Genomic DNA, 23,778 nt, shown 5'->3' on the forward strand with positions numbered 1-23,778 from the left:
CTGGTTAACTGGGAAAGCCCTCCTCCTCAGGGTCATGGCCATCAGTGAATAGCTCCCTTTTCCTCCCCTTGTTCTTCCCCTGCAGCCCCATCTGCACAGCTACAAGGAGGCCTTTGAGGAGATGGAGGCAACCTCCCCGACCAGCCCACCACCCAGTGGGGGTAAGAACTCCCTACTAAGTCTGTCTTCCCTGGGTCTCCTTGAGGCCCTGTCTGAACCCTGGGGTGGATGCTGGCAGAGTTGGGTGGGGCCAGAATCTGCTGCTTTGTATCCCTGTGGCTCATTTCACATCACCATCCCTCCCTGATTTCTCTTCTTTTGTGTCGTCCATGCTCGCGTATGTAAGGATGCTACAGCTGCAGCCTTAGGATCTAGACTGACCTATTCTGGGGCCCCTGGGCTCCCACAGTGCGGAGTTTTCCTAATTGTTGAGAGTCTGCATCCTGCGTGCAAGACACCCCCCAGCCTAAAGTGATTCTCAGTGACTTGCTGGTCTGTCTCTGAGATATCTCTTGTCCTTCTTGCTTCGGACTTCCATTTGTCTGCTTCCAGGCAGCTCTTCCATTTCAGGCAAGCTATTTAGTTTCCACCAAGGAAAGAAAGGCCCGGAATGCTCAGGCTGACAAAGGTCCCCATCTCACCCATCCTTGGCCTCCAGGCAGGAGCATTTAGTCTGTCCCTGATACACTCACTGGAGAGGCAAGTCCCTGGAGGGCTGAGGCGTTTCCACACAAAGAGAAGGCCAGGATGAGCCCAGGAGCAGGGCAGTGTTGCTTTTTACAGAAGAAGGACATGAAGGAGAGTTGGAGGGAGTTGTTGTAGGAAGCAGAGATGGAACTATTCCTGCCTGTGAAGGCCTCGGGGTCCCTGTGACAGGCACAGGCTGCCAGGGGAGGGAGAAGTGGGTGAGTGGTGGAAGGTGAGGATGGGAGAACCAGAACCGGCTGTGCAGTCTCCTGGTGTGTGGCTGTCCTGTGGAGGGGAGGAATGTGGCACCGGAGCCGGCCCCTGTGCTGGCAAGGTTTGTGTTGGCTGCCGTCTTGGGCACATAGGAGACCAGCGTTGTGCATGGAAGCCATGGCTGTGCCCTAGAGCAGTGCAGTCCCACAGCAAACATGAGCCATATTTGTGGCTTAGAATTTTCTAGTAGCTGCACTGAAAAACCTAACAGGAAACTGGAGGAATTAATTTTAGCGATCTTTTTGTTCTTAACCCAAAATATCCAAAATATGATCATTTCAATAGGTAAATCAAGATAAAAATATTAATGAGATACCTTACAATCTTTTTTTTTTGTAAATGTAAAAAGAGGCCCATGAAATTACTTTTAATAATAGGTTTTATTTAACCCCAGAGATGTAAAATATTATCATTTCAACGTGTAATCAATATTTTGTGTTCTTGTTTCATACCAAGTCTTTGAAATCTGGCACATTTTGGTTGAGACTGGCCATGCTGCGGGTGCTCTATGCCATGGGTGACTTGTGGCTACCATATTGGGCAGCGCAGGCCCAGGGCAGTCTGCTTAAGTGGCAGCCCTGCTGTCTTTTATGACTCTGTCCCTGATCTTACCCCTCCATCTTCATACCTGCTGCCATTCACTGTCAGTCCCAACAGCCGGGATCTTGGCCATACCATGTTTGGAAGAGAAACCACTAGGCTGAGCTGGAGTTGGGTTTTGTCCTTTCCCCATTCCCATTCATCTCCCCCTCCCCTCAGCCAGCCCTGGGTGCCCCAGCAGGAAGAACAAGTCAGAGGTTTCATCCAGCACAGGATTTGGAGAGAGGACAGAGGCGGAGGAATGTGAGGAATTCTCTTGGGAAGAAAAAGCCTTTGCCTAGAGGTGGCTTCAGGGCCCCCCACGCGTCTGCCTCAGCAGCAGGGCCAGATGCCTGGGGACGGGGACCTGAGGGGTTAGGGAGCCTGACACGCTTGAGGAGGAACCAAGGGAAGCTTCCTACTGCCTCTTGTGCCCTTGTCTCACTGGTCCATCTGGGCATCTGCTGTGCCTGTCGGGCAAACATATGCACGCCTGTGGGCTGGAGATACTTTGTGGGCAGTCCATGGAGGGTGACCTCTGAGGCTGGGCTCATTCTTCCATAATTAATTATATTCGAGTTCATTCATTTGACAAACATTAATTTGTGCTTGACGGGTACCTACTGCAAGATGCCATTTTCAGCAGTGGCTGTCCTGGAGGGTGATAGACATTGAATGTGTATGTGTGTTTATGTACAAAGAGAGAGGGAAGGACAGAGACACGCATGTCTAGACTTAGACTTCACCCATTATCCAGATGTATGTGTTTGCACCCATTTGCCCCTCTGCTGTATTTGTTGTGCATCTAAGGAGGGCTTGAGGGTGGAGTGCAGGGGTGATCCATCCAACTGGATCCCCATGGTGTCTCACTGTTCCCACGTGGACCTATGTACACACCTGCATGTGCACAATAAATTATATACACTGCTTGCCTCGAGATACTGTATTTTTGTTAGTTTCCTATAGCTCTCACTGTCTTTTGGGAAAAGGAGGAGGGGCCAGAGAGGGTCCCAGAGCTGCTCTGTGGGTCCTGGGCATCTGAGGGTCACAGCTAGTCTGTAGAGGCCATTGGTGTGGGACAGGCAGCCTCGGCTCTGGCTGATCTGTGAGGTGCATGTCCTCAGGGGCATGGCCTCTGCAGGCTCTCCATAGCCGTGGTAGGAGACAGAGAGCTCATTTCTTTACTTCTCCTTGGAAGTGTGTTAGGAGATGTGGCAGCTGCCACCGAGAAATCTCGTGACAGGGCATAACAACTGCCTTGCTGATCAGTTTAGCATCTGGCTGAGTCCTTGGCTGATGGGAGAAAGCCTGGCAGCCCTTTCTGACCTTGTGTGTTACGTGACGCTTCTAACCCAGATGAGCTGCTTGGGAGGGTTAGCATGGGGGAGTTGGTGTTCTTGGTCAAGGATTGTGGAGGTCAGACTTCTCTCTCTTCCAGAATGCTGAGGTTTGGGGGTACAGAGAGCACCACACAGAGAAATCCTCTCCTCCTAGGATTTGAGAGGGACATGCTAGCCTGGGGGTCAGAGACTTCTGGCTGAGGGTCAGCCTGGGTCTCAGGTTGGCATGGGAGGACAAGATGTGCCATCTTGGTGCCCCATTTCCTTTGGTTCTCAAAGTCCATCTAAGTGCATGGTTTAGAAAGACTGTGTGTGGGGTGGGGAAAGTCAGAGGAGGCGGGGAGAGAAAACGCAGAGAGTTGAAGATAGGCGGAGGAGCCTGTACATGTTGTAAACCACAGCAACGTAAAGGGACTGTAGCAAAGAATTAAGGTTCTAGGGATAGAAATTATTTCCTCAAGGGTGATGGGCAGGGCCAGTACAGGGTTGAGGGGCACCATCATCTCCTGACTTTTCACTTTCCCCTTAACCTGAAGAGGGACAGGGAGACAGGCGAGGGCGGTGGAGCCCAGGCAGCTGCCCCCTGGGGCCGGGGCTCTTTCCTCCGAGCAGCCTCCTGCTGCCCATGCCTCCTGACATGCCCCCACTGAGGCCTACTCCCTGTGTCTCCCCTCTTCTCTCCTACACAGTGCGCTCCCCACCAGGTCTGGCCAAGACACCCCTGTCTGCTCTGGGCCTGAAACCGCACAACCCAGCGGACATCCTGTTGCACCCCACAGGTGGTGAGTGACTAGCTGGAAGGGATGTGGTAGGGGAGGCCAAACGGTGGGGAAGTGGGGGGTAGCGGACCCCTGTGGTCCTGGGCAGGGCTGAAGAGCTAATCAGAAAGGCCCAGAGGTGGTGGGTTCTCGGGATCTTTCTAGAAACAAGGTGGTGGCTTTGTGCTCATGCTGAGGTCAGGCCTGTGGGGCTCTCTGTGCGAGGGTTGGGGGGCATAGGTCCCTTTGCAGCCTTCTTGCCCATTGGGGTCAGTACCACTCCCAGCATCCTGTGCCCTGGGGATTTGGTGGCTTGGCCTCTGTGTTCTGCTGGAAGCCTGGCTCTCCCATCCCCCAGTGTTCAGGCACTTGTGTACACACAAACACGCACATGTACACAGGCCCCAGGTGCACACCTCCCTCTTCCTCCTCACATTTCCCAGTTCTTCTTCTTTCTGTGGGGGAACAGGAAAGTGGGGGGCCCTTAGAGGCCACTTTAAACTGGCTGAGCCCAGAAAGTTACTCCCCAGACTGGTTTTAGGGCTGGGCTGGGATCTGGATCCAACTTTGCCTTTTGTCCTTAGTTGTCAGAAAACTGATCCAGCCAGGTAGGAGGGCAAGGACATGCCTGTGTGACCCACGTGGACACACGGACTCCCACTCTGGGGCTGTCTGCATGGCCCGGGACCCTGAGTCACGGGGACAAGGAGGGGGCTGGGGCTGCCTTTCTCCAGGCCAGCACGCTCCTATCTAAAATGTATCCCAGGTGAGACGGTTCGGCCTGGAGCCATGCAGGGCAGGCGGCCTTGCTCCTGAGAGCGAGGCCTTCCTTAGCCTGTGTGCCCTGGATGCTGGGTCCTGTAAAGGGACCCCGCCTCTCCCCCCACCGCCGGAGTCTTCTCCGGAGAGCCCGCCTCTGGCCTGGCCTCACCCTTCCTTTCTTTCCCACCTCCCTCTCCTCAATGAATCTGTCTCTCAGGAGGTGATTCCTATTAATCTGTCTCTCTGTCTCTCCTTTTTGCGCTTCCTTCTTTCTCCATCCCCTGCCTCTCCTTCTTCCCACCTCTCTTCTCCTCTTCCCTCAGAGGATGAGGGGAAGGTGGTGACAGAGCTTTCCCAAGGTAAGTGTGGTCTGCTGTGTGGCTGCTTCCTCTCTGGGCCGGGGAGCGGCTTTCCACCCGGAGCTTGATCTGGCTGGCTTGGGGGCAGCTCTCTTTCCTGACCAGGTCCCCAGTGATCAGGCCCTCAGCCTCCTGGTCCCCACCCCCTGCTGCTGAGCCATCCCTGCGGACGCTGCCTGAGCCCCGGCTGAGGAGGTGGTAGCTGCTGGGTGTGGGTTCAGGTGCAGCCAGTGTCCAGGAGCTCGTGCGGTGCCATCTTGGCGACAAAATGCCCCTCCTGCCGCTGCCTCCTCCAGGGGCATTTCCGCCAGCTTGCCTGGGGTTGCAGCAAGCCCCTGCAGAGGGTGAGGGACTCCCACAGCAAGAGGGCTTGTTCCATTTTCTGGGGCATGTTACACAGGTATACCCCAGAGCAGGGTTTCTCAACCTCGCCACTCCTGGCACTTGGGGCAGGACAGTTCTTAGCTGTGGGGCTGCCCTGTGTACTGCAGGGACTTAGCAGCCTCTCTGGCCTCTACCTGCTGTACCAGGAGCAGTCACCCAGTCAATCGAAAGTGTCTCTAACATTGCAAATGTCCCCTTGGGAGGTAATCACCCCTGGTTCAGAACCACTGTCTTACAGCCATAAGTTGCCCTCTTAAAGCCTTTGCCTGGTTTCATATCAATACTGACAGTAGGAAATCTGGCTTTCTGAGATTTTAGATGCCTTTGGGGATTTCAAAAGCTATGGACCCACCCCTACACAAATGCATCAGGACTCTCATACACATGATTTTGATAAACCTTTTCAAGGAGTTCATGCCTGTGCCCCTGATTTAGATGAACTGTGCAGTTTAGCATGTATCCCAAATTCAGTGATGACTCAGAGCAGCAGGCGAAATGAAGGGGTGCTGGCCTGGGTGGTCCGTGTGTGTTTCTGGGCATCTGCATCCCCATCTTCATCAGGAGGGATTGGACAATGTGGGCACTGAGACTCCTTCCAGCGCTGACCATGTTATGGTCTCACTTCCCACCTGGGCCCTGGTTCTGTGTAGCGTGGTTTCTTTAAAGACTCCCACTTGGTTTTCTTAAGCCAACTTCCCACTTTCCTTTGCTCTCACCACCTTGATTTTCTACTCCTGAAGTGGGCATGGGCTGCGTCCCTTTGATCTGCCATCACCCAGGTAAGATGGCTGGAGCTTCCTGTAAAGCTTTGCCCACTTGCAGCCAGCCGGAGCGTAGGCAACACCACCAGACAGAACGAGGCAGCCCCCAGCAACAGGTCCCAGGATGGGGTGAGCGACAGCGTGCTCCTGGCTGCTGATTCTGGCCAGGCAGTGAGGCTGCACAGGGGGGGGGGGTCTCGAATAAGCTGGGGCTGGAGCCAGCATGCGTGTGTTTCAGATGCCACCCCTGCTCCCTTCCACACAGTAGGTGCTCAGCTGTCTTCGCAGTTGCTGACTTAAACTGACTGGTGGGGCCTCAAACTCCCCAGGCAGAAGGGCTGAGGGGTAGGTTATCCCACATGCTGATGGGCACTGGCTGTTGTGTTTCCCACTCTGCGGTGACACTTCAGAGGAATATCAACAGAACTGAGTGGGGCTTTGCCCATTATGCCTCCCAAGTGACTCAGCCACCCTCCTCCATCTGCTCTGGAGCCACAGAGGTTGGAGGGGAGGGTTCTTAGGGATCAACTCTGCACACCCATCATTTTCACAGATGTGGAGCTGGGATCCTGTGATGGGGGGAGGCTTGGGAACATCTGCCCAAGGTCACAGTTAAGAGGCAGCTGGGCGGAGACTGTACTTAATGGTCTCCTCCTCCCGTGGCTGCTTCAGAGCCCTCCTCCTGTCTCTAGGCACTGTGCCCCAGGATTCCAGTGTGGGGGTCGGAATTGCTGTCGTGGCCTGGGGAGCAGGGTAGATGAGGGGCAGGGAGCAAGGCTGTGCGCAGCCAGTTCTATTTTTCCTGACTCATGCATCATCTCCCAGCTTAGACTAAAGCACATTCTTTGCTGACCTTCCAAGGCTCTGCTTGATTTCTCTGCTGACACTTTGATGGGAAATGCAGAAAAAGATGCCTGTGAGGAAAAATGATCACAGGCAGATTTACTCAGCTAGGGGAAAAGACTGTAGGGGAGTCTTCTGTTCAAGGAGTTGTGATAAATGCTTTATATTCATTCATTCTACCATTTACTGATGCATTTATTCAGTAGATATTTTGTGTGCCTGCTGTGTGCCAGGGACAGTGCCAGGCTGTGGGGATATAATGATAGAGAGTATTATGGATCCTAACTTCATGGAATATGTGCATGAATAGGAGCCAGAATTAAATTATCACTCAGAATTACATACTGAGATGCAGGCTCCAGAGGGAAGGGATATAGTTTATGAGACCTTAGGGCAAAAACCTGACCTTCGCTAAAGAAGTAAGGTGTGAAGGTGAGTGACATTAACTTGGTAATAGGGGTGAGAGAAGAGCATTCTATGGAAAGAGAAAGGGCATATACCAAGGTCCTGGGGTAGGAGCAAACAGCGTGCAAAGTCAGTAAGGCTGGGAGCAAGGAGAGTGGTAACCATGAGGTTCAATAAGCAGGGGTGGGACCATGTGGTGTTGTGTTATTACCATCTTGTTTAACAATTATAGAAGCAATGAAAGGTAGGAGCCTGTTTTTCCAATGAGGAGATGACATTTAGGGAGGTCAAATAACTTTTCCTGGCCTGCATGGTCCGTCAGGGGCACAGATGAGAGCCTATGCACATCAGCACATGGGGGCTGCCCCTTTCCATGTATTTACATTGGGCACAACCTCTAGACACAAACAGTGACTTTTCAGATGTGAGGACTGGGTACTCTTCCCCATGAAGGAAGGAGAGAAAGTAAAGCCTACAGCCATAAAGACGCAAGGTCAGCACCTAGAATAGCTTCCCAGCAGTGAAACAGGGAAAGAAATTGCTAAAACTTCTTTCCCAGAGGAATGGGAGCAGGATTACCATTCAGGTTAGGTTCCAAATGATTAGATGGATGGGTTTGATGTAAGGGAACACGTTGGCCTAGAAATGGCCCCTCCAGGGGTTCCTCCTGCTCGGATTCCTTGGTGATGGCTATGCCGCTGCTTCTGAGATTTTAGGGCAGTGCTATGCAATGCCAGTTTACTGAGCACCTTGCATGTGTCAGGTCTTGTGCTAGGTGAGGAATAAAGATGAGTGAGGCAGCCTGGTGAGGACAGAGATGCCCACAGATATTTTAGCGTAAGGCAGAAGGGCTGAGTGAGTAGGAACAGGGTGTCATGGGAGCTCAGAGGAGGGCCATGTGGCCCAATTCTAAGAGGTTTAAAATTCTAACTTTTGAACCCCTGGATTGAGACTTGGGTGTTTCTCTACTTCCTCCCTCCCCCCAACCCACACGTCTTCATTTTACTTGGAATGGGCGGGCCCCTTCTTTCTAGGCAAAGAGCCCTTCCTGGGAGCAGAAAATGTGCTGCAGAGTGCGGATGGAAAGCCGACTCTGGGCCCGGCGAGGCCAAGTCACTCTTGTGCTCCCAGCTGCCCTCAGACACCAGCAGCCACTGAAATGGGTTTGTTCCCACTGGTGGAATGTTCTTCATGAAGCACCCTCCCTGGCCCCACCTCTCCCACCCTTCCTGAATCTCCTGGGTGCAGCTGCCCTAGGATTGGAGGAGAGGGGGAAAACCGGGAGAGAGAGGGCGTGAGGGAAGGGTGGAGGGAGGCAGGAGCAGGCACAGTGGGGGCATGGGGGCGACTGTGGGCTGCTGGCCGACACCAGCACTGGATTAGCCAGGGAAAATTAGAAGGAACTTCCTCATCTCGTATGCTCGATCCTGGCTGGGCAGGTGAGTATTCTCATTCCCATTTCACAGATGAGGAAATGGAGTCCCAGAATGCTTCAGCAGCCTGTCCCAAGTCACCCTTTATGTGTTGTTCTCAGGTTGGGAGGAGAGAAAAAGCCTAGGAATAGGCAGAAAAAGGAGGCATTTTCAATATGGAAACTGAGTCTGTAAAACAGAGAAAACTGTTTTTGGCTCCAAAGGTTGGTTTTGAATTAGTTCTGGAGATGGATTCAAGAAATCAAGTTACCTTCCCTAAGGTCCCTCCTGCTCTGGTTCACGAGGAGTGGAGACTTGAATGAAAGAGCTCATCTCTACCCCAGATTTGGGCCTGGAAGGCCAGGGAGGGGTGGCAGATGGCCTGCAGACTAGCCAACCGCAGGAGAGGATGGAGCAGGAGAGGAGAAAGGAGGCAGAGAAGGAGGTGAGGGCAGGGCTGGGTGGGCTGGGTCACTGAACCCCACGCGCTGCTGACCCAGGAGCAGACCTGAGGCTAGCTGGCCACCCAGACTCAAGAGCCATTTCCTGCCATGTAGTGAGGAAGCAGCTGGTACTTCCTAGGTTAGCAGTCCCATCCCCCAGGTTTGGACACCCAGCCCTCTGAGAGCTCCTGCAGCCTTCTGTGGCCTAGGATCTGATGGGAATGGGGAAGGGGCCAATGAGACTGCAGCCCCAGGAATGAAGCCATCCTGTAGCCACCTCAGGTTTCTGATATCTCAGAATTTGTAATATACTATCCCATCGAGGCTCTGGGCAAACCACACTCAGCTCCTGGCCTTGAGCTCAGGGTCCCTGTGTTTAGGCTAGAACCAGTTAGAGGGGATGCCAGCAGGCCAAATGGGAGCCAGCATCTCTGGGTCTCAGCCTCGGCTCCATCCTGACCGACGGGTAGGATGGTGTAGCCTACTTCATCTCAGTTTTACTGCTTCTGGAAGAGGTCCATGTACCTTTTCACAGGGCAGGGTGTAGGGTAGTGTGAGTCACTTATCCAATGTATGGGTCAGGGTCCTGCCTAGATACAGAAGGCTCATTCTGATGGGGCAACTGAGAAGAGTGTAATGGTTATTTCAAAGGTCATGGGTAGTGAAGCATCCCAGGGGCTCCCTAGCTGGAAGAGGGAGATATCCCCATGCCAGGCCTGGTTAAACTAGCTGGAGGAGAGAGCCCCTGACTGGAGCTGTGGTCTTGGGCAGACCCTGGCATGCAGCCACTGGCACCTTGGCCTTCTCCCTTCCCTCCCTCTTGTCTCCTGCCAGTTCCTCCTACTGGCCAAAGGCCAAAGCCATCTGGAGTCTTCAGGCTGATGGGTCTAGGTGATGCAGTCGTAAACCTGGCCACCAGGGAGGCAGAGCGGCTGGAGAGCGGGTCAGGGGGACACTGACCAGGGGGACACTCACAGGTAGACGAGCACAGACCTCAGGGCTCATCCATATGGGTTTAACTTGAGCTTCTGGGGTCAGCAAGAACCCCAGGGAATGAGAAAAATGAAAGTGTGCCTCTTGGGTCTTAGTCCCTCTGTTGGTGGGGCCGGAGGGTGTAAGTCGTGCATCCAGTAGTTTGTAGGACAGATGCATATCGAGGCCTTACTATGTGCCAGGAGGTGCGTGGGGTACTGTGAGTACAGATCAGCAAGGAGCCCAGGGGTGGCCATGCAGCGGATGGATCCCCTTGCTGTCTCTCAGTGGGAGAGAAGGGCCGCCAAACCCTGTGGGCACCCTGATGAAGCTGAAGGCCTGGAAGGGTCCAGGAGGAGTTTTCAAGAGAGAGCGACCCAGGATGGTGCAGGGAAGGAAGGGTGCACTCTGGCCTTGGGTCTTGATTGCCATTTCCGTGGCTGCGAGGCCCCATCTGATGGTCCCTTGTGCCAAGCTGGGTTACCACTTTGGAGCCAGCCCCCCAAGACTAAAGATACCCCAAAACCTCTGGCTTCCTGATTTTCTCTGGCCAGTGTGTGTGCAGTGGCTGAGAGAGCAGGGTCTGGGCCAGACCACCTGGGTTCCTAGGCTCACTCTGCCACTCACTACTGTGTGACCGGGGCAAGTATTTAAGTAAAAATTCTGAATTCTACTTTCTTCATATGATTGTTTGCTGTTTTTATCATTATAAATAGCCCTGTGGAGTTAGCTCTTCTCTGGCTAATGAGCTGGAGTTCTGGGTAGCAGCCAGCTCTACATGACCCCATGAAGCTGTAGCCCCTCTCCTGGCCACACAGATCCAGCATTGAGAGTCAGGAGACCATGGTGCTGGTATCCCTGGTCACTGATGAGCTGTGTGTTCTGGGGCACATGGCTCTACCTTTCTGGGCTGAGGAAATGGGTTAGATCAAGGTTCAGCAAACTATGGCTGAATCTGGCCCACTGCCTATTTTTGTAAAGCAAGTTTAATTGCAGTGCAGCCACACTTTTTCATTTACGTCTTGGCTCTGATTGCTTTTGTGCTGGAGTAGTTGCCACAGACACTGTCTGACCCCCCAGGCCTAAAATGCTTACTATTGGTCCTTCACAAGAACGTGTCCTGTGTCAGAGGATCTTTGTAGCATCTCCTAGTTCCAGCAGGGCCTTGGGCATAGGCACAGATTCAGTGCTCTTGGAGTGAGTGTGGCCTGGGGCTTCTGGGAGTGGGTTGGGTGGTCTGGCCTGGTTGAGGAGGGCCTTTTGAGGAGGCCTTGCTGGCCTCTGCCCACATAGACTCCAGGTTTGGGCACTCATGTGGCTGGTTTTACATCACCCCGTGCCTAGTACCTGGACTAGACCTCCATGCCTGATCCTTTGCAGACACGCTGCCCCGCCCCTGTTCACTGTCCCCAGCACAGGCTCCAGGGGCCTGGCCCACCCACAGCTACACAGACTCTGGGTCCTCACTTTCTTGGGCTGGTTTCAGTGGATGCTCTGACTGTGGGCCAAGTATGGGGCTGTGCTCAGATCACATCCTCTTGGGGCAGGCAGGGACAGTGCCAGGTTTGGAGGTGGTAGGAACATCACCCATCCCGGTCATGTCCCTGGAGAAGCCAAAGCGCCCTGCTTCTTCTACCTTTTAGTGTTGTGTTAGCTTCGGGGCTGGCCTCAGAGGTGGTGGGGTGTCAGACCAGCACTGGCTGGGACCCTGGGTCCTGGCCTCCATCCAGTCATTTCCCTCTCCAGGCCTCAGAGTCCTCATCTGTAAAACAGTCTTTCTGGCACTTGTCCCCCCAGGCTATTCTGAGCACCAGGCGGGATAAGGATGTCAGTCTCTGGAGGAATGCTAAGTGTGTCAGGCGGGAGGGTGGGTGTGTCTTGGCATGGAAAGGGCTGGGTGTGATTCACCAGAGCAGGCCTGTTGCTAGGCCAGCAAGCCTGGCTCTGGATTCTGGGTGTGGGGCAGAGCCTTGTGAACCCTGGTGCTGTTCTGAATATGGGCAGGGCCAGGCTGGGCCTCTGGGTCCACTGTTAGAGCCCAGACTCTGGCAGTGCCAGGGGGGATCTAGAAAGTCCTGGAGGGGATGAGTAGCAGGGATGTTGAAGAAAAGAAGCAGCTAAAGGGGAAGGGGCTGGACGATGTGGAAGTAGAAGGTTCTAGTGATGGATGGGTGTCCTAACTCTAGGAGGGGACAGTCTGCGGTGGCCGTGTTGAGGCAGAGCTGGGGGCCATTTCTGGGAAGCTTCTCTGAGTGAGGCTCTGGTTAAGGGTTCTGTGGGGGCACTCACAGCTTCTCCAAGACACTGGGAAGAGGGTGGGCCTGGGAGGCAAGAATCCTAGGCGAAGTGCCCTTTGCATGCTTGGCTGTCCTTTTGGAGTTGTCCCCACAGGCTGGACTCTGGGGAGGCATGTTCCCTGACAGGTTGGGTGGGGTCCACATTGCCCTCCCCCAGATCTCAGCCTCTATCCCCTCGCTCCTTCCAGAGCCACGGAGCTATGTCGAGTCGGTGGTGCGGACAGCAGTGGCTGGGCCCCGATCTCAGGACCCTGAGCCTAAGAGCTACGGCACACCAGCTGCCCAGGCCTACGGCCATGAGATACCCCTGAGGAATGGGACCCTGGGCAGCTCCTTTGTCTCCCCCAGCCCCCTCTCCACCAGCAGCCCCATCCTCAGCGCTGACAGGTAAGTGGGGGGAAGGATGCCGGCTGGCACAGGATGGGTGAGGCCTCTTGGGTCTACTCAGAGTGTGGGCAGGCAGAAATCACGCCCAGCTTTCTGCACCTTGGAAGCCAGCTCATCAGGGCACACTGAGAGAGCGTCCTCTGAGTGCCACATCCCATGGGGAGCACAAGGATGAATAAGCTGTGATTCCTAGGGTACAGTCAATCCCACCATCCAGAACTGTGCTAGAGAATTGGGGCGTATGAGGGTGAACTTCCCCCAAGTTTAAAATCTAACGACAGTAATCATTATGCAGTGAGGGCTTCCCATGTGCCTTATATGATTATTTAATCCTCACAGCGATCCTCTAAGTTAGTACTAGTATTGTTCCCACTTTTTAGAAGAGTAAACTGAGGCACAGAGCAGTAAACTAGCTTGCTCAAGGTCCTGCAGCTAAATAGTATCAGAAATAGGATTCAGACCAAAGGCATCTGGTTCTGGAGCCCGTATCTCTATCCTCTCTGCGGCCCTGCATGACGGGGCCCGCCTGTCACAGGATGAGAATCAGAGGCACCCACCGCAGACTGTGAGTGCTTAGAGCTCAGGACAAGGGTCCATTATTTCTGGCTAGGGCCCCAGAGAGGATTTCTGGGGCTGGAGGTATCTGTGGTAAGGCCAGAAGGTGAGTAGGGTGTTGAGAGGTGAAGGAAGAGGGAGAGGGCATTCTAGAAGGACAGCACAGCCAAGACAGAGGGCAGGGGTGTGGATGTGCTGGGGCTGTGGGGCTGAAAGCGCACGGCTGAAGGTGCGGAGTTGGCTGTAAGGTGTGAGGAGGGAGGTCTTGGTAGATGGGTGGCTGGCGTTCTGAGTGGGTCAGAGAGAGGAAAGCCTGGAATTGGGCAGGGGGGCTCCAAAGAGGGAGGCCCAGGGGTGGGGGCATAGGCTTATGGCAGGGAGAGTTTAAGGGACATAGGAGAGGGAGCTCGAGATCACCTGGGGCAGGGTACAGGGTGCTAGGCATGCAAGGAGGATGGGGCTAGAACTTGCCCCCAGGAAGGGAGACGGCTGCTGAGCATCCCTTCCCAAGTCCACTCCCTTCCCTACTGTGTTCCTGCAGCAACCTGGAAACTCTCCAGCCACCCCATCACACCTTTAGGGCCAGCCCAGTTGCCCCTTGCTTGGCCCAGTGCAGTGTGCCTCTCCCAGGTCAGGACGGGGAGGCTGACTGAGCAGAGGTCGCATTCTTTTGCACCCTAAGAATGCTGAAACCTGGAGCCAAGCATGCACCCCAATCTACCTCGCCCCCTCCCCAGCTTCTTGACGGGGCAGACAGCCCCATTTCTCAGGAGGTCTGCCTCTGGGCAGAGGGTACATCCTTTAAAGAAAAAGGGATTTTCCTAACTTGCCCAGCCACCACTGCTGATGTTCAGGGAGCCTTGACATTAGGAAGTTTTCACTTTCTCAAATTCCTTCTGCTGTAGTGTTGGCGCTTTTCAGGGCCCAGGAAACTAATGTTTCTCCTCTGGGATTAATCTTCCAGAACTCCGTTTCAGTGTCCCCCACCCCGCTCAGCCTGGCATTCCTCCCATTCCTCAGAGTTCAGATGATTCCAGGAAGTGGTGGTCTGCTTTGGCCCCTTCTGGGCTTTGAGGTAGACTTTGTCCTTAACTGACCCCTGACCTTCTCCTTGCCTGTGGCTCTTGTCTGGCTGCCCACCTTACCTCTCACAGGGACTGGAGCTTACAGTTCCTTGAGACTCCTTCCAGTCTGTAGCACCAGGCTTTGGTCCATCATCTTATGTGAGGGAGATGTGCCCTGCCCCACCCCCACCCCCACGCCACCCCCAGGGGCTCCGGGTGCGGAGACTGCGTGCTACCTCCCTGCAGCTGCTGCTGATGTCAGAGCCTTTGTCTCTCCTGCCATATCCTCCAGGGACAGAAGTTTGGGTCTGGAAGGCATCAGGGTTATCTAACCCAGCCCCCTCATTTTCCACATGAGAAAGCTTTAACAAGCAGAATCCAGGCATCCCAACTCATAGGCCTATTGCATAGTACTGACATATGGACTTGCACCTAACTTCAGAAGAGATCCTTTGATTATGGCCATGTCCCTAGGTACAGTCCCCACTGAACCGAATTTTATCAGTCTTAAAATTGTGAGCAACCTCCCATCTAATCTAACTTCCCAATGGAGGAAATTCCTTCCATGGCATTCAGGACAAGAAGTTGGTTAGCTTCTGCTTAAATGCTCCTAGTTATGGGAATCTCATTACCATATAAGGCAGCTTGTTCCACTAGAAGCCAGATGCAACAGCTGCAAAACAGACCTTAGAATGAGCTGAAATTTCCTTCTGTGAGACTTCCTTGTCTTTGCTTTTTGGAGCTACCCAGGTCCTGTTCTAGTACTCTTAAATGTTTAGAGAGGATGATAGCACACCTGGGGAAACTGAGTCAAGGCAGGATACTCCCAGTAGGAACAGGAGCCAGAACAACATCCTCTCTGGTGTCCAGTTTCTGTGATGCTGGAGATGACAACAGGAGAGCCACCTTCAGTTTTGATAAGAGAGAGCTCCTCACTTTGACTTGTGGCTCAGCAGTCAGTGTGGTACATGGCTTTGGAAGCAGACCGCTGAGTTGAAACCCTGGTCTTATGAGCTGTGCAGTTATGAGCCTGTTGCTTAACCTCTCTGAGCCTCAGTCTCATTTGAGGATTCCACAGGGTGACGTACAAAAGCCCTGACATACAGCGCATGCCAGTGGAGCTCTTGTGATGAGTGGAGCGAGGGAGGGCTGAACGCTCTGAAAGCCTGTTCTTCATTAAATGCCATCTGCTGACCTCTCAACCTGCCCCCTCTCTCTCTAGCACTTCAGTGGGGAGTTTCCCATCAGGAGAGAGCAGCGACCAGGGCCCCCGGACACCTACCCAGCCTTTGTTGGATTCTGGCTTCCGCTCCGGCAGCCTGGGCCAGCCCAGTCCTTCGGCTCAGAGAAACTACCAGAGCTCTTCTCCTCTCCCTGCCATGGGTGGTAGTTACAGCAGCCCCGACTACTCACTTCAGCAGTTCAGCTCCCCGGAAAGCCAGGCCCGGCCTCAGTTCAGTGTGGCTGGTGTCCACGCAGTGCCTGGGAGCCCTCAGGCACGCCACAGGACAGTGGGCACCAACACGCCCCCTAGTCCTGGCTTTGGCCGCCGGGCCATCAACCCCGGCATGGCTGCCCCTGGCAGTCCCAGTCTGGGCCACCGCCAGCCGGTGGGTCCACCAGGAACTGGTTTCCATGGTAACATGGTCTCCACTCCCCAGAGCAGTATGGTGACCGCTCCAGGGAGCCCCAGCCTGGGCCGGCACGCTGGGGCTCACCAGGTCTCAGGCCTCCACAGCAATGTGGCCACCACTCCAGGGAGCCCCAGCCTGGGCCGGCACCCTGGGGCCCACCAAGGCAACCTGGCCTCTGGTCTCCATGGCAGTGCAATAGCAAGCCCCGGAAGCCCCAGCACGGGCCGTCACCTGGGGGGGTCAGGAGCGGGGGTTCCTGGCAGCCCCAGCTTAGACCGGCATGTGCCCTACGGTGGCTATTCTACTCCTGAAGACCGGAGACCCACGCTGTCCAGGCAGAGCAGTGCCTCTGGCTACCAGGCTCCTTCCACGCCCTCTTTCCCTGTGTCCCCTGCCTACTACCCCAGCCTGAGCAGCCCCGCCACCTCCCCGTCTCCGGATTCAGCAGCCTTCCGGCAAGGGAGCCCAACACCAGCCTTGCCAGAGAAGCGGAGGATGTCCGTGGGAGACCGAGTGGGCAGCCTCCCCAACTACGCCACCATCAATGGGAAGTTGTCCTCCTCGCCTGTTGCCAGCGGCATGTCCAGTCCCAGCGGGGGCAGCACCGTGTCCTTCTCTCACACTCTGCCCGACTTCTCCAAGTACTCCATGCCAGGTGGGCCTGGTTTCCACTTCCACCTTTCCTGCTGACAGATAAGTCCACCAGTTTACACATCTGCCCCAGTCTCTGTTCTGACAGCTCCTTGGCAGACAACCTTGGACGAATCACTGACTTCTTGGCCTCAGTTTTCTTATCTGTATAATGGGTTCTGGAGGTGCCCTCAAAGTAAATGTGCTATGGTTGTGGTAGCTGTGGTGGCAGTGGTGATGACCACAGTAATGAAAATAATAATGATGGCATTGCTGTTAAGATTATCATCATTGTCGTCACCGTTATCATTTGTTGAGCACATGCTATGTGCCAGGATTGGCCAACTGCTGTCTCCTAACCCTCATGACCACCTAGCAAAGTAGGTATTATTATCCCCATTTTACACAGGAGCAAACAGCCTGAGAGGATTAGTCACTTGTCCAGGATTATACAGTTAATCAATGGCTTCCAATCCAAGCCCACAGTACCCTGACACTAGTGCTTGCAAAGTGTTATGGGAATTGTCTTACCATGTTTCCATATCTGGAGAGCTACTGTGATTTAGCATAACGCAGGGAGCATGCCTTCCAAACCGGGACCTTCCGCCATCCCACAGCACTTTGTTTACACCTTGTGATCCCTCCTGTGCACACGTCACTGGTAACAGATCCAGCAGCCATATGTGATCTGGGCCAAGGCCCGGGGTGGGCATTTTCACTGGAGTCTGCTGTCTACTGACCAGGCTTCACTGAAGCCTGTGCAGGTTTGCACACTCATCACCAGACCTTGGGAGTTTTGCCTCTACTTGGAGGGCTCATTATATATAAACAGAGGTCAAGGCTGCTGCTGATCTGCAGCTTCTCAGCCATTCCTGGAACCTAAGTGTTTACAGAGGGGCCCTGGATCCCTGGGGCATTCAAGGAAGATTTAGGGTGTTTCAGGCAGCCTGGGATGGGCTCCAGCTGCCCAGCAACTCAGACTGTCACTCCTAGGTCCTGCCCTGAGCCTGCCATTGACAGCAGGGGCACCTACAGTGACCTTGCACACCCCTGCTTCCTGCTGCCCACCAGAGACATCTGGTTCCCAGACCCTCTTCTTGGAGGATGCAGGACTTCTAGTAGTTGGGGCATTTCCTGTTTCCCACCATCTTCCCTGCTTAAAATAGCCACTGGAGTCAACACAGGAAGGCACGTGGGGCTGCAGCCGCCTCTGACAGCTCATTAGGCAGGCCCCGGCAGCAGCAGGGCCCAGGGCTTCTGAGCAGAGAATGGCAGTTTATAGCAGTTGCAGAGCCCATGGGCCCAGCTCTGTGCACAGCTGCCAGGAAAGGGAGCTGACCTACCCCTCGCTGTCCTCCAGAGACCGATCCCAAAGCCCCAAAGAGCATAAATGACCAGTTGAAATTCTCCGGTCTGTGCCCTGAACTTTACGGTATAGTGCAGCTCCTTCTCTTCTGAAAAAAGGAGAGGAAACACACAGAATCGAAATATTCCTTTTTCCTTCTTCCCCCGTGCCCCTTTTGTTTCCTTTGGCAGCAAAAGTTAAAGGAAAAGCCTGGAGAGTGAGGCTGCACAGCCTAATACCCAGAGAAGGAGATAAGACATAGCTGGTACTGACTTGGTTGCTGTGTCCTCTTACCTGGGAAGGTCTTACAGGAGCCTTTCTGTTACCCGTCTGTGCGACTTTGGCAGGTCATACCCCCTCTTTGAACTTCACTTTCCTCCTTCTATAAAGTTAAGCAGTTGAGGACCCAATGTTCTATGAAAGCACCTCGGTTTGCAGAGGGTCTGGGTGGTGGGATCGTTGGCCAGAGAAGTGGGCTACGTGACACAGTGATCTCTAAATCCTAGACTTAATACTAGTACTAAATACTAAATCTCATCCTCTATTTGTCCCAGGGTGGAAGTGATTTTTTTGCAATGCAGAACATGGGCTTTGTAAATAGAAAAGCATCTTTCTGCCCTCATTCTCAAGGGTGTTGTAATAAAGTTGGGAAATACACCTGTTGAGAATGAGGCTAGAAGGTGGGGTGCCTTTGACTGTGGGAGAGAAACTGCAGGAAGGGTTTAGTCTGAGTCCTCTGAGAAAGGGGAGATGGGGTGGAGGAACGGCTGCTTGTGGCTCAGGGAGAACGCTGTGGCAGGGTCTTCAGTGGGGGAGCAGCTCCATGGGCCCCAGTGGAGGGCAGGAGACGGGAAGGTGGGGAAAGCTGCTTGTGTACCTTCGAGCAACGCTCTGATGATGTTTGAGGAGACTGGCTTTCTGTGTTAGTGTCCTAGGACAGCTTATATAACAAACTTATTCTGTCCCAGCAATGGAGGCCAGAAGTCCAAAATCAAGGTGTTGGCAAGGTTGGTCCCTTCTGGAGGCTCTGAGGGAACATCTGCTCCAGGCTGTTCTTTTAGCTTCTCGTGGTTGCTGGCAGCCCTTGGCATCCCTTGGTTTGTGGACACATCACCCCAGTTACTACCCCCATCTTTGCATATCACTCTCCCCATATGTCTCTCTGTCTCCTTCTCTCCTCTGGTAAGGGCACCAGTCATACTGGATTGGGACCCACTCTCATCTAGCGCGACCTCATCCTAACCTGATGATATCTGCAAAGGCCCCATTCCCAAACAAGGTCACATTCCCAGGTACCCAGGATTAGGACTCCATCATTAGTTTTCCCTTTCTGGGGGACACGATTTAACCCACATACCTTCTTTCCCTCTCCTCCTTTAGACAACAGCCCTGAGACACGGGCTAAAGTGAAGTTTGTCCAGGACACTTCCAAGTATTGGTACAAGCCTGAGATCTCCAGAGAGCAGGGTGAGTGCTGGGTGGCACTGAAGGCCCTGTGGCCCAGCAGAGGTCACAGCTGGCTGCTGACCCGTGTCTTGCCTGGGCAAGGAATATAAGCAGACTGGTGGTGGTCACAGAGGGGGGCTGGGATCAAGGTCAGATGGGGAGGTATTGGGGCACACAAGCAGTGGCTGTAGACCTCTGACTCATCCTTACCAGCAGTAAAGTAAAAGGCTGGCTAAGATAATAGGAAACTGTAGGTGTCCACCTGCATCATGTGAGAGCATTTTGTACATTTTACAGAAAAAACAAAGTTGGGATTGTGGGCCTGGAGATGAGAGTCACTGTAGGCTCCCAGGAAAGGTCCGTGTGGATGTAGAAGGGGTATGGTGACTGTAGTGTGTTTAAGTAAAAACAGTTTTATTGCAGCACAGCCGTATTTATTCATTTACGTACTGTCTGTGGCTGCTTTTGTTCTGCAGTGGCAGAGTTGACAGTGGCAGTAGAGACTACATGGACTGCAAAGCCTGAAATATTTACCATCTGGTAATTTACAGAAAAAGTTGGCCAACTCTAGTATATAGGAGGGCCCTTAGGGGGGTTTCACTTCTGACTTGCAAGAATCTCATTTCGTCTAAGAAAGGATGAGTTAGTTCCCTAGGCCTGATGAGATGTAAGTAAATCAGTGTCATCATTTCTTATTTGTCTCTCCTCTCCTCATCTATTCCCAATCCAGCCATTGCACTCCTAAAGGACCAGGAGCCAGGGTCCTTCATCATCCGTGACAGCCACTCCTTCCGAGGAGCGTATGGGCTGGCCATGAAGGTGTCTTCTCCTCCTCCGACCATCATGCAGCAGAATAAAAAAGGTAACACTTGTCTTCCCAAGTGGGGCCTCAGGACCCGGTGATCCAATCTGTATAGTTTCTGTAGACCCTGGGGGGCTAGAAGGTTCTCTGATTCTCCAGGGAGCTGTCCCTGCCAAGTTAGACTCTTCAGAAGAGTAATGCTTGGGCTTGGTGATGGTTGGAGTCAGAGAACAGAAACAAGATTGCTGGGACTCCTGACTGTGTTTCCTAGAGGGGCGATGGGGCGGCTGTCTCTCCTGTCCAGCGTTCTGGCCACCTTATCTCTACAAGCCTTTTCCCCATCACACCACAGACACAGGAGAAGTGATAAGGCGCTGCTGGGAGGTGCAGAGGGTGCTGCGAGGGGTGATGATCTTCATTTCTTTCTCTTCATCCCAGGGGACATGACCCATGAGCTGGTGAGGCATTTCCTGATAGAGACGGGCCCCAGAGGAGTCAAGCTCAAGGGATGCCCCAATGAGCCGAACTTTGGTGAGCTGCCCCCCCACCTCCATCTCCACAGGCTGCTCCATGGTCTCAGGCCTGTCCAGCTTCCACCACTGCAGGTCCTCCAGTCCCCCTTGCCGTAGGCGCAGCAGAGAAAATGAACGGTGGCTTTCCTTCCTCTGTGCTGTGGCTGCTTCCCTCTCTGCCACATTCCTTTCTATATTTGTCCTGCCCCACTGAGACACATTATCATCATCTTTTGAATAACAACTATAACAATCGCTGCCTTTACTGTCCACCTACTGTGTGAAAGTCACTGTCAAGGTACCTTAGAGTACTTCTGGTCTCACTACAGTCCTGCATGGCAGGTCTTTTATGTGGGAGGAAACTCACAGAAGTTAGATTTACCCAAGAACACACAGTTGATAAGTGACTGAGCTGGGATTTAATCCCACGATTCCCCTACATTTTAGCTGCACTGTCCCGAGAGGGGCCCTAGCAGCTGGAGGGACTTAGCACAGATGTTGGGAGGCAGTTTCTATCAAGGAAAGTTGTTAGGTGACCGTGTAACTGCTAGAATGCGCCCTTGAAATCTTATCCTGTGGATCTTGCTAACAAAGAGCAAGTACATTTCCAGCTTTGTTGGCGTGATGAAGGAGAGGTAATAAGCAAGCAGAAGGTTATGGCTTGGGCAGGGTCTGGCTGCCCTCAGAAGTGCTGCCACTGACGTTCTGTGTCCCTCCCTGCAGGCTCGCTCTCAGCCCTGGTCTACCAGCACTCCGTCATCCCACTGGCTCTGCCCTGTAAGCTGGTCATTCCAAACCGAGGTAGGAACATGAGACTCCTTGCTCTCATGCGTGTCCTTCTGCTGGCCTCTTTCGTGTCTCAGCCCTGCCAACTGCCCCAGAACATGGGCCAGGGCTGGAGGGCACAGGTCATTTTGCCAGTCTGGGGAAACTGAAAACCACTCTCCTTTTAAACAATTCTTCTATTAGAAAAGAAAGAAAAGTTCATTAAATCACTTAACTCCAGGAATACACATAGCTGGCTTGCCAAATTCTCTGGAGGCTTTAAGAAATTAATACTTGAGTCTTTAGAATAAGCCTCATCCCATAGGGGGCCGTAGAAGTAGGAGATGGTCGCTGCGAGGACCGTGTCTGGAGCGTGAGATGGCGTCAGTGGGCAGGGCCCAGAGAATGGGCAAAGGAGTTTAGGGCCTGGGGGCATCCAGGTGGGGGAGGCTGGTTTGAATGGAGAGGAGAGAGAACATTGCCAGGGACCTCTTGGATGAAGAGGTGGCTGGACTCTGCCTGCGTGGGAAGGAAAGGGGGGGCCAAGATATCCTTGTGGTTTCTTGTCTGTGTGTCTGTGAGTGTGTTTCCTGACTGGGGACATTGAGTTGACAGGGAACAGCCAGCCCTCTTTTGCTTATGGGAAGTGTGAATGGAGCCAAAGAGCCTTTGGACATCTGGTGAAAATCGAGTGAGACACCAGGACTGGTGAAGGAGATTTTAGGTCTCTCAGAGAGGTGTCTCAGCCGTGGAGGATGGTGCATGGACACCCAAGACTCTTCACGGCACAAACTTCTATTACTCAGCCCCGAGTCCACAGGGCCTGCACGAGGGGCACACGCTTAGTCCTGTTTGAAGTCTAGGAACCAGAAGCTGGGTGACTTCTCCCCAGCCTCTCTGTTCAATAGGAGATATTCAGAAGTGTTTCTGGGATTTCTTCACCCCTTTCGGAGCTCCTGGGGCTATGTCCACACATAAAACCTCCAATATTATCTGACAATTTCTATGTACTCAATTCAATTCGCTGAATTATTAATGATAATTGACTGACATTATTAGCTTAAAACTTCAGATGCAACTTAGATAGCATTATTAACCACACAATTTAGACACTAATTAAATCATATTTCTATCAAATTTGCAAAAGTAGTTCAGCAATTACAGAACTGTTTGATGTTCCCATTGTATGACTAGCGGTTCTCAAAGTCTCACTGCCAGACCAGGAGCATCAGCGTCCTTGGGAACTTGTAAAGACTGCAAATATTTCCAAGCCCTGCCTGATCAGAAACCCTGGGTGGAGACCAGCAATCTGTTTTAACAAGTCTGGACATCAAAGTCTGGGAAACACTGGTAGAAAAAATACTCAATCCTTATTAATATTGAAATTAGAGTTGTGCTGCATTAATGGTTTAATGAATTAGGCCATTTATTGATAAGTGGAAAACAGCAACATCGGTTGCCACTTGAGGGTTTGCTTTACGCCAAGCGCTGGGCAACACTACACATGGAGTATCCGCCAAACCCAGCCAAGAGGGGACTGTCAGCATTACCTCCTTTTATAGATACTTGGCAGGTCCTGGGCCGAGGGTCTGAGCCTAGCTCTGTTGGACTCCAGAGCTCTCGCCCAGGGTCCTGAATACTCAGAGAAACCATGGAATATTCAAAAGGGACACACGTGCCGACTGCCAGGCCTGTTATGAAAAGCAGTATCTGTTGCACAGAGAATTTGCAGAGCTCGCCTGAGGCCCAGCCAAACTCGTGCTTCTTTCCAGCTCTAGATTTTAATTAGCAGCTGAATTAAATTTTTGTTTCAGACCCCACAGATGAGTCAAAAGATAGCTCAGGCCCTGCCAACTCAACCACCGACCTGCTGAAACAAGGGGCAGGTGAGTGGCTGCCCCAGATTGGAACCCCACCCAAGCCTTCCTTCCTCCCTGCCTGTCCCCTCCTGCAGACACAGGCAGATGTTTCTTCCCAATCCAAATGTCTCTGGGCCGCCCACATTTCTGTGTGCAGATGCCTTGGCCTGGGCTGGTAAAAAATTCATCTGCTACCTGAAGAGTTGACCTGGGGTATCATCCCCACCCACCCAGCCCCCATGACTGCTCTTTGGGTGGGTTTCTTCCAGCCTGCAATGTGCTCTTCGTCAACTCTGTGGACATGGAGTCACTCACTGGGCCCCAGGCCATCTCCAAAGCCACTTCTGAGACGTTGGCTGCTGACCCCACACCAGCTGCCACCATTGTTCATTTCAAAGTTTCTGCCCAGGGAATTACACTGACTGACAACCAGAGAAAGTAAGGCTCTTCTACCTGCTTCTGTGTTGGGCTCTCCCCCTGTGACCTATCCATCCATCACTTACC

General features: G+C 53.2%; 1 protein-coding gene across 14 annotated transcripts in view; it reads left to right on the forward strand.

The window, feature by feature from the left end:
• TNS1 (tensin 1) overlaps positions 1-23,778 on the forward strand; it is a 229,600-nt gene that overhangs the window by 196,739 nt on the left and 9,083 nt on the right. For 10 of the 14 annotated variants that reach the window (XM_037015945.2, XM_037015948.2, XM_037015950.2 and 7 more), the window contains 11 exons: positions 86-161; positions 3,569-3,661; positions 4,723-4,758; positions 12,464-12,662; positions 15,504-16,570; positions 19,271-19,357; positions 20,067-20,198; positions 20,577-20,669; positions 21,374-21,451; positions 23,230-23,301; positions 23,544-23,712. In XM_037015945.2, coding sequence (XP_036871840.2) covers positions 86-161; positions 3,569-3,661; positions 4,723-4,758; positions 12,464-12,662; positions 15,504-16,570; positions 19,271-19,357; positions 20,067-20,198; positions 20,577-20,669; positions 21,374-21,451; positions 23,230-23,301; positions 23,544-23,712 — 2,102 coding nt within the window. The remainder of the gene's footprint in view (positions 1-85; positions 162-3,568; positions 3,662-4,722; positions 4,759-12,463; positions 12,663-15,503; positions 16,571-19,270; positions 19,358-20,066; positions 20,199-20,576; positions 20,670-21,373; positions 21,452-23,229; positions 23,302-23,543; positions 23,713-23,778) is intronic. The other 4 variants (XM_073218119.1, XM_073218115.1, XM_073218117.1 and 1 more) reach the window with 1 other exon arrangement.

Source organism: Manis javanica, chromosome 12 (genome assembly GCF_040802235.1).
Source record: "Manis javanica isolate MJ-LG chromosome 12, MJ_LKY, whole genome shotgun sequence".
Lineage (NCBI taxonomy): Eukaryota > Metazoa > Chordata > Mammalia > Pholidota > Manidae > Manis > Manis javanica.